The sequence below is a fragment of the Octopus bimaculoides genome, chromosome 25 (genome assembly GCF_001194135.2).
Source record: "Octopus bimaculoides isolate UCB-OBI-ISO-001 chromosome 25, ASM119413v2, whole genome shotgun sequence".
NCBI classification, from domain to species: domain Eukaryota; kingdom Metazoa; phylum Mollusca; class Cephalopoda; order Octopoda; family Octopodidae; genus Octopus; species Octopus bimaculoides.
The window spans coordinates 29381394-29392132 of NC_069005.1; the positions used below are offsets into that span (position 1 = coordinate 29381394).

Here is a 10739-nt window from a genome sequence, read left to right on the forward strand (position 1 = left end):
ATGCATGTATGTATATGTATATATATATGCATGTATGTATATGTATATATATACATATATGTATATGTATATATATACATATATGTATATGTATATATATACATATATGTATATATATGCATACATATATGTAAAATATTTATTATTGAAATTATATATATATATATATATATATGTATATGTATATATATATGTTTGTGTATGTGAGTGTGTATATGTGTGCATGTGTGTGTGTGTGTGTATGTATGTATGTGTATATATATATATATATATATATATATATATATATATATTTATTTACACACACACACACACACATATATATAACACACTCACACACATTTCATAAATATTTACCCAATGCAGAAATCATATACAATCCATTATTAACCTCTTCTTAGTCAAATGCAATCAAGCATCAGCAACTGCAGATGTTTATGGAGTCAGCAACAGCCATCAATATATAATAAGCCTTAAGTTGATTTGCTGGCAGAATCGTTAGTATACAAGGTCAAATGCTCCTGAGCATTTTGTCTGTCTTGACGTTCCGTGTTCAAATTCCACCTAAGTCAACTTTGCTTTTCACCCTTTTGGAGTCGGTAAAAATAAATACTAGTTGAACACTGGGGCTGTTGTAACCCGAAATTGCTGGCCTTGTGCCAAAATTTGACACCAATATATAATATGTCTTACTAGTACCACAACATTCAGATGTATTAGCCTTTAAAATGGCTACAAATGTACACTGAAACCAAGTCACAGACTTCAGTTATATCTGTATGCAGATATGTGTGTATATATATATATATATATATATATATATATATATATACACATATATATAAGCAGAATTACAAAGTGTCACATTGTTACAGATCTGCATTTTTTTTTATTGTATAACAGTGCAACACAGAGACCCAGACAAAACACACCAAAGTCAGTGCCTTCATTTTAACTGAATACAATGGTTTTATTCACATGCTGTAAGAGAGCTCTGTTGTGCCTGTCTCTGCTGTAGCTTGGAGATCAAATAGATACAACCAATACTATTATCCAAGAGATGTAAATATATGGTGCACCAGCAATTTCTTCTTTTGAGGTATACTTAACCAGCCAATCTACACAAAAGATAAAGCTCCTTTCCATAACACAGACTCATAGGGCCAGTTTCTCTGATTCCTTGGCATGTATACTATACCCTGGATGGGACATCAGTCCATCAAAGGAATACTCACTTTTGCCAGCTGGGCGGACTGGAGCAAAGTGAAACTGAAGTGTTTTGCTCAAGAACACAATACATTGCCCAGTCCAAGAACCGAAACCACACTCTTATGATCACGAGTCCAACACCCTAACCACTCAGCCAGAGATGCAGCACATAATAAATGCATACACACAAATAAATAGTTACATTTTAAAAGACAATTCAAACCTGGACAAGAAAACATGGGAACCCCAACAAAGTAGAAAGGAAGGACACCAATATAAAGGACAAAGGAGAAATGAAATTGGGTACAGGGTTCATTTTTTTAACTGATACAAAACGGCAACATACTTGACCGAGCTAAATTCAGTACATGAACTATAAGTAATAAAATCTAAGGACACTGAATTTGGTGATATTACCAAAATAAAAATTAATGTGATTCCAATGACCCTGGAAATGTTTTTGTACTGGGCATTTTAATATTACAAGGACTCAATGCAGGCGGAAAAATATTGCTGACTTTATAGAAGTGCCCCAGAAGATAAAGAATAGTGAGAGAGGAGAAGTGAAAGCAAAAATAAGAAATTAGGGTACAAACACAATGAGGGCAGCTCCATTTTCCTTCTGGCGCCTCTTCTAGTTCAGGATCCAAGCAGACAAGATGATATGCACGGGGACACGTGTCGCACAGAATTATTTCACCCCCTTGTTGACACACTTCACAGTAATCTTGATGGTCAGTCTACAATTAAGACAATAACTAATATTAGTTACAGTAACAGATGTTAGAGCCTACAGGAAAGTTATTAGATTATCTAACCACTAAAGTAATTTGAATTGAGGACTTTGCTAAATTACCCACCTATAAATGTGGCCTTCATTAAGGACGACTGATCAAACTGGCCAAACTAATAGTCTTTAAATGTTCAGCTCCCCATAATTGTTAAAGTAATATTTTTCTTTTTAGTTTGGGTAAAACCCTATTTCTGAAATACTGAGGAAGAATGCTAAATAGCATTTTGCTTAATTATTGAATAAATTCTATCACTCTTGAACAGTAACAAGAATAGTATCTTCCACTGCAAGGTTTGTTTTGGCTAACTCTATATTCTGATAGTGTAGAGTAACTCCTTTTTGAAATTCCACATAAGAAATCTTAACAGCTTCATTTTTTTTTTTTTTTTCTTCTTTAATTAGAGTCATCTCTTCTTTATGACTTCTTCAATACCACCTTCCTGAACCCTTTTACATTCAAACCAATCATATCCAGCCTATATATTTTGTTTTATGTAGAAACCAACCAGATCAAGCCTCTCATGCCTACCCTACAATGTTATCCTAAAAGTAAACAATCACATCATCAAAATCCTAAAGCTACGAGATAATACACGATTACTTCAAATCGATTTGAATGATTAAGCATTACATTTGATTGAGTAATCTGAGTGCTAAAGGGTTAATGTACAACTGTTAATCTTCCAGATAACCATATTAATTTCCAATTTATATGCAACGGGACAAGAGTGGTAGCTCTGCTTGACATCCTCAATTATTGCACAAAAGCAACTTCCTCAGTTACTGAGCAATAAGCTCAGAGTAACATTAAACAACAAAATGCTCTATACCTCTGACTAATGTATTTAAATAATAAAATACTATTTTTTTCAGAATTACTAGGTTAAAAATAAAAGTCGTTAGTCTTCCTTACCAAGTTCTTTAAGTAGTCTTAACTAAAAAGCAATGATAGTATATAATAAGAAAGTCCTTTAACCTACAATCGCAAGGTCCTTGATTTCCAACTGGCAACATGCTACATTACACATACTGTGTGTGTAAGTGAGATCACATGTGCAACAGCAATTGTACAAATTCATCAGTGTCTAAGTAGGTGATTTTGATGTGTGTGTGTGTCGGTGTGTCTGTGTGTGTGTGTGTGTGTACGAGTGAGAATGCATGCACATGCTCGTGTGCATATTTGAATATTGTGGGGATTTTGTAAGAGTACGAAGGACTGTATGAAAAGTCAGGAATAACATTACCACCTCGTATCCTTCACCATCGCCATCATCAGGGAATTTGCTGGTTGTCTTAGTTTTTTTCCTCTTAGCTTTAGTTCTCTTTGTTCTTCTTTTACCAGCATTTGCCTCAGCTTTACTGTCACTGATAATGCTGGCTTCCTCTAACTGACGTTCAAATTCCTCATCACTTGTATTAAAACCAGCATCTTCATCATCCTAAAAATTCAACCATAAATGATCAATACAATTTCAAACGAATAATTTCATTCAATTTCACAAAAGGAAAAGAGGGGAAAAAAAAAACTTAATCTTTCACTTTTAAACCACCCCCACCCAAAACAGTCTGTGTGTATCTGTTCATATTTAGAGCAAAATAGCAACACAGACTGTATTACTATATTAGTAGAGGCTTGGTACATCATTTGGCATTGTTACAACATGGTTCTTGGAATTACTTGGCTTTTTTTTTTTTCTCTGCAGCCTTCTATGACCTATCTTTTGAAAAGTTATGAATTTCAAGGATTTTCAAAAGAAACTAGGAGTGCAGTGAGTAAAAAGAAATGCAATAAGTATAACTGCATGATTCCATAATTTGACTTGATAAAGCAATTTTAAAATTTACATAACATTTGATATTTTAAATTACTGGTTAACTGAGTAACAAATTCTGCTTAGCTGACGATGAGGGTTCCGGTTGATCTGATCAATGGAACAGCTTGCTCATGAAATTAGCATGCAAGTGGCTGAGTACTCCACAGACACGTGTACCCTTAAAGTAGTACCCAGGGAGATTCAGCTTGACACAGGATGCGACAAGGCCAGCCCTTTGGAATACAGGTACATACTACTCGGTTTTGAGAGCTGAGTGGACTGGAGCAACATGAAATAAAGTGTTTTGCTCAAGAACACAACATGCTGCCGGGTATCAAACTCACAACCTTACAAGCATGTGCCGAATACCGAAACCACTAAGCCATCCACCATCACATCTAGTTGTAATTAGTGAATTCATTTCCATTTGTAATATTTTGATAAACATCATCATTTTTCTTATATGTGTCATCTCTTGTATGCTTGGGAATTCAATGAAAAACCCAATAATGTGCACAAATCTTCTTTAAAATCCCATACTACACTTTTTTGTATAAATCCCAACTAAATATCAACAAATATCTTCACGTTTCACCAATTTCATCTATACTTACCTGTAATTAGAATAGTTTAGAGAAAACTAAGCTGTAAGAACCTTTTGTTGTGTTCCAAATGCCATTTTATGAAATCTATTTACATTCACATTAAGTTTTTTTAGAATTTAATTGAAAAAGAGTGGATTTGTTCTTAGAAATATAATAAGGAAATGGTTAAACAAGTCTGAAATCACATGAAGATGACATCATATCTTCGTAACTATTTCTATGGGGACAACATTGACTAAAGAGTAAAACACCAATTCAACAAAATGCCGCAAACTCCTGAGAAAAACGAGAAAATTGAACTTATACAATTCTATCATTAACCAAGAATTCGATAAGTTCTACACTAAGGCAGATGACAATCTTCAACCCGAGAAAAGACAAAAAACATTTTGAAATTATTCTAATACCATTCTGGAGTTTAAACCTATCCGTTACACTGACCCCTCAATACCCAATATATAGTAAACTTGTACAACATTTTAAATTGTTTCTATTGCCTGCTTGATTTCACTGGTCTGTTTCTCTAATGATTTTCTTATTGCAGACTATGTATATTTTCAAATATGTGATTTAACATTTATTTATCCCTGCCTGTATATTAACTTTCCCACTGATATAATGTGACTTTTACAACAATAACTCTTCCAAGACCAGATAACATACTCTCCTTTTCTTAAATTCTAAATTAGCCTATCATCAGAAATCTATCTGGGAGTTGTACCAGACATTCAACACTATACATACATGAATATATATATAAACACTCACTCACACAAATCCTCACATCCACAGTCATATACATCCAGAGACAGACACAGACAAACAACAACAACAACAACAACAAAGAGTAGGACGTAACAGCAAAAGCCAATAACTAAGAAAGGTTTCACTATATGTTAACCTACCTTAAGGATAGCAGTAAAACCAGAACAGAGCATGGTTCTACTATCTATGAACCTACCTTAAAACAGGGCAACTGATAGCAGCACTATCTATCTGACTGGGTTGACTCGACACATTCAATTGACATTGAATGATGACTGAATCAGAGGATAGAAATACTCACGGTACTAGCCTTCCTTCTCTTTTTCTTCTTAGTAATTTTTATTTTCAATGGAGCTACAGCTTTCTTAGTTTTGGTTTTCTTAGTCTTTGTAGGGCTCCTCTCGTCCATCGCTTCACTTCCTTCGCCTTCCTGGTTTTCACGAAGCACTGCATCCAACTGTTCGTCGTCCATAGCTGAGCAACAAGAAATTGAAAATTACTTAAATTCAATGTTTTCACAAGCTTGTCCATCTTAGTTTTCCTAAAGCCCAGTTTTGATTTCCTGAGGGTCCCAACTACTGTAGCACTAAAGAATTCTTCTACAACAAAGCTTTTGGAATGTTACAGCATCTTCATTTTAATGTCCACTTTTCCATGCTTGCATGGGTCAGTCAGAATTTGTTGAGGTAAATTTTCTGTGGCCAGATGAACTTGTCACCAACTCTCATTTGTTACCAAGAAAAGTTCTATTTCCCCATGAGCGGACAGGTTTTCACAGATGACTGGAAATGAAAGACACTGCTTGTGTTACTGGATACTCATTTACAACTACCACACCATATCATAGTAAAGAGGCAGCAGACATATACATCATCACCTTTTAACGTCCATTGTGCATACTGGATTGGCTTGGACAGTTTAGTAGGGAGTTGGCTTGCTGGAGGGCTGCCCAGGCTTCATTTGTCTGTTTTGGCATGGTTTCTGGATGCCCTTCCCAATTCCAACCACTTTACAGAGTGTGGGTGCTTTTATATGGCACTGGCATGGACACTTTTACTAAGTATGTATGTATATATGTATGCAGACACGACAGGCTTCTTTCAGTTTCTGTCTACCGAATCCATTGACATGGCTTTGGTCAAACCAGCGCTTAATAGAAAACACTTGCCCAAAGTGCTAGACAGTGGGACTGAACCCAGACCCATGTGGTTGGGAAGTAAATTTCTTATCACACAGCCCTACCTGCAACTTACATGTACATCTATGTAAACTCGATACTATATAAAGAGGGAAACTGCTGTTTGAATGTATCGAGGTAATTTGCTGAATTCTGATGCATTTTTAATATTCCCTTATTTGAATGAAGAAAACTACACTGGCAACAGTGACACACACACACAAAAATAAAACGTTTTACATCAACACATTAAATAATATTCATATACATAGAAACAAGTCTCAATTGCTCTCAAGGCTACCATCTATAATTTGCTTTTCAAATTCCTTGTCACCTGCAAATCACAATCTCTCTGCTAAATACCCTCTAATCTCAATGACAGCTGAACATATAACAAAGGTAAATGTAATTTTAAATTTGATACAAGATATTTTTTTTGTACCTATCTCATTGAGGGTTGCAAATATTAATAATCATTTTTTTTTTCCGAGCCATCTCCAATAATTTGCCAACAAGAACATTAGATATGTCTCAAATTTAACCACCAAATCAAAAGATGTTTGAATCTTAATAGTATACTTTACCTCGTTGTTTCGCCTTAGACTTGTGAGGATTCTTCTCACAAAATTCCCGCCATTTTGCAGCCACAATGGTTATCAATTTTGCCATGGCAATTTTGGGGTTTTCTTTTGTAATCAACGGCCGTATAAACTGACTAAATGCTTTGTAATTATTCAGTGTTTGATAATCTTCTGCACAGAATTCTACATCAACATTATTTAATCCATATTCAGCACAAATTTCATCAGATGTTCGTTCCTGATAAAGAAAAGGTAAAACAATACTTGAAATCAAAAAGGAAGACATAAAGGATTACATCACATTATTATTAAAGAAAACTGGATAATAAACGGATATCATCAGAATACAAGGCTTATCAATTAATATCAAAACACAAGAATTATTTATCAGTGGATATCAGAAAGAAAAGGTATTTTCAACTTTTATTATTATAGTTTTATTACTACATGTTAATAGTCAAAATCTCACCAGGAGTGTAACTATCTACACATGCATTACATCATTTAATGTCCACTTTTCCATGCTTGCATGGATTGGACATGATTTGAGACAAACCTTCTATGGCCGGATGCCCCTCCCATCTTCAACCCTCACCTGTTTTCAAGCAAAGCAATATTTTCCCAAATGTTGACATACTTTTCAAAGAACAACCTCACTTGTATAATAATGGTGCTCGTTTACAACCATCACATGATGTCTAGATGAGAGTGTATGTATGTATGTATGTATGTATGTATATATATACATATATATATATATACATATACACATACATCTTTTAATCTTTTACTTTCTCAGTCGTTTGACTGCAGCCATGTTGGAGGACTACCATGAAGAGTTTGGTCAAAGAAATTGACCCCAGGGCTTATTTTTTGTAAGCCTAGTACTTATTCTATCAGTCTTTTGCCAAACCACTAAGTTACAGGGACATAGGCACACCAACATTGGTTGTCAAGCGATGGTGGACACTTGCCCAAGGTGCCATGCAGTAGGACTGAACCCAGAACCATATGTTTGGGAAGCAGGCTTCTTACCACACGGCCATACCTGCACCAGGCCTCCAACATAGTTTCTGCCTACCAAAGGATATGGGGCTATAGAGGAAGGCACTAATCCAATGTGCTGTACAGAGGTACTGAACCAAAGACCAGATGGTTGACAAGTAAGCTTCTTAGCTGCACAGCTACACCTAACCCAAATGCCTAACAAACCTACTGCAAAGATTCCCTAATTCCAGTTCTACATTGAAACAATTATTTGCAACCATTCTTTATTTGTATAGTTTCAAAATGTTCGAATTTCACCTTATCTTGTGCCTTAGCCTTTTTCTTTCTCTCTTTAGGAGATATTTCTTCAGCCTCATGGTCAGATTGTTGAACGGCTGCTGAGTCGCTATCCTGTAAACAGAAATTACAAATAAGCAAATACGAAAACAAGTCTAAACTCTAGTAGAGTTATAAAGAATTTATAATCATTTCAAACTGTGGTTTACTTTCAATTGTTCTTTATAGTTTCACTTTACCGTAAAAACTCATGTAATTCATGCATTTTTTCGCAAAAATAAAAATAAACTTTAGGGGTGCTTAAATTACATGAGTAGATCATTTCCAGAATTTTTTTTTTTTTTTTTTTTTTTTTGAAAAAAGACGTACAAAATGTAAACATTCGTATCAGAAGCCATATAAAGTTGCTTTACATGGCTTACAACAAACAAGGAAATTAAAGAATCTTATTGTCTAACAATTATTTACAATGCTAATTGTTGGCGCATTTGGGTTTTTATTTTTAATTTCAAATCCCACCAGAATTAAATTTTACCCTTCATAAATATTTCTCCCTAAAAGTATGTAACACAGAGCCTATGTAATAAAGAATATCTACTACATTTCTTCAATATCACATTTATTTTGTATTAAAATTTGCCAACTATAGCATTACTGATTATAGTCAGCCAGTGAGACAATAACTGGGACTTCTGACTGCAAGAAGTGTCAAGAAAGTGTCCATAACTCAACATAGAATTATCAACCGGAGACTTTCTTTGCAGAACGATAATTTTTCAGTTGCCTCCATGTTTATATTCTTTACTAATATATATTTTATTTATATGTACGTGTGTGTGTTGCCTAAGCCGCTGCAAAACTACAAGGCTACACACCAAACTTTTTAACCACACAGCTATTCATATATAAACACACACATACAACTTTGCTAGATCACTGGGCAAATTTCCGAAATAAGCAACGCATTATTCACTGTGGAAAAAATTTTCTTGTGTAATCAGAAATAATTAGGAAAATGTAATTTCCTCTTAAATTCCTTAAGCATCTACATTATTTTTTTATTATTTCCTTGGCTTTAAATCCACGAACACAAAAATGAACTCATTTTCACTTGTATACATAATTCTTCATTTAAAACAGATCAGCTCTAACATGCTGTCTCTATTAATATCAACATTTAATGTCTTCTTTTCGACTTTCTCATGCTTGCTTATTCTATTGATCTCTTTTACCAAAATGCTAAATTAAAGGAAGTGAAACAAACCAATGTCAGTAGTCAAGCAATGGCAGGGGACAAACACAAACACAATGGGAATCTTTCAATTTCTGTGTACCAAATATATACACAAAGGCTTTTATTGGCTTGAGGTTGTAGAAGATACTTGCCTAAGGTTCCACATAGTGGGACTGAACCCAAAATTATATGGCTGGAAAGCAAACTTCTTACCACACAGCCATAACTGTGCCTACACACACACACACACACACACACACACACACACACACATACAGAGGCTTCCAGACAAGTTTTTATCAACCAAATCCACTCAGAAGTCATTGGTCAACCCAGGAGAAACTTATCCCAAGTGCTACATTGTGGGACCAAACCCAAAACAATATGGCTGCACAGTAAGCTTCTTAACCACACAGCAATACTTGCACCTCTGAATAACAAAAACTTAATTTTTTTCCCTTAAAACCCCCCCACAAGACATTAAACTATTATTTATTACACACTGAGCAATCAAGAGCTACAATACAAATTACACATCCAAAACACCAACCAACCAATTGCTGCTATTACAACTATGCTCTACTCCTTTGAACGAGCTAGTCGCACACCACTTCTCCCATGTTCATCTAACTCCTTGTGTTATCCTTACTCGGTCTCCACCCACTTCTGTCCAGGTTTTGCACAAACTACTTGACCAGATGCTTTTAAATGCAAAGATCTTTTTCCTTGAGTTTGTTTCAGTCATTCGACTGCAGCCCTGCTGGAGCACCACCTCAAAGGGTTTAGTCCAACAAATCAGCCCCAATATTTTTTGAGTCTGGTGCTTATTCTGTCAGTGTCATTTGTCAAAACCCCTATGTTACAGGGATGTAAACAAACCAACAGCACTTGCCAAGCGATGGGAGGAGACACAAAGATACAAACACTCTCCCATACAGGTTCCCTATACCACATTCACTCTCAAGGCATTGATCAATTCAGAGTTATCAGAAGACACTTGCTCAAGGTGGCATACAGTGGAACTGAACCAGGAACTACAGGGTTGCAAAGTGAGCTTCCCAACCACAACTATGTCTACACCTAAGCCATACCTGTGCCTATGCATGGAAAAAAAAAACATTTGTTTAAAAAAATGATTGTACTGACTTTACTGACTTCACCACCACTATCCATCGGCCGCAGTATTTTCTTTTTCTTTTTTGACCGTTTCTTCTTTTCAGTGGCATCTTTAGATTTCTTCTTTTTTGATTTTTTTTCTGTGACAACTTCTTGTGTTG

At 35.2% G+C, this 10739-nt stretch overlaps 1 protein-coding gene across 10 annotated transcripts in view; it reads right to left on the reverse strand.

The window, feature by feature from the left end:
* The window catches only part of LOC106871687 (chromodomain-helicase-DNA-binding protein 4), a 75708-nt gene extending 64975 nt beyond the window's left edge, over window positions 1–10733 (reverse strand). For 8 of the 10 annotated variants that reach the window (XM_014918292.2, XM_014918293.2, XM_014918291.2 and 5 more), the window contains exons 1-6: window positions 10609–10733; window positions 8250–8342; window positions 6948–7182; window positions 5488–5660; window positions 3247–3441; window positions 1806–1949 (exon numbers count right to left, since the gene is read on the reverse strand). In XM_014918292.2, coding sequence (XP_014773778.1) covers window positions 1806–1949; window positions 3247–3441; window positions 5488–5660; window positions 6948–7182; window positions 8250–8342; window positions 10609–10635 — 867 coding nt within the window. In that variant the 5' untranslated portion in view covers window positions 10636–10733. The remainder of the gene's footprint in view (window positions 1–1805; window positions 1950–3246; window positions 3442–5487; window positions 5661–6947; window positions 7183–8249; window positions 8343–10608) is intronic. The other 2 variants (XM_014918288.2, XM_014918287.2) reach the window with 2 other exon arrangements.
* Window positions 10734–10739: the final 6 nt, after the last annotated feature.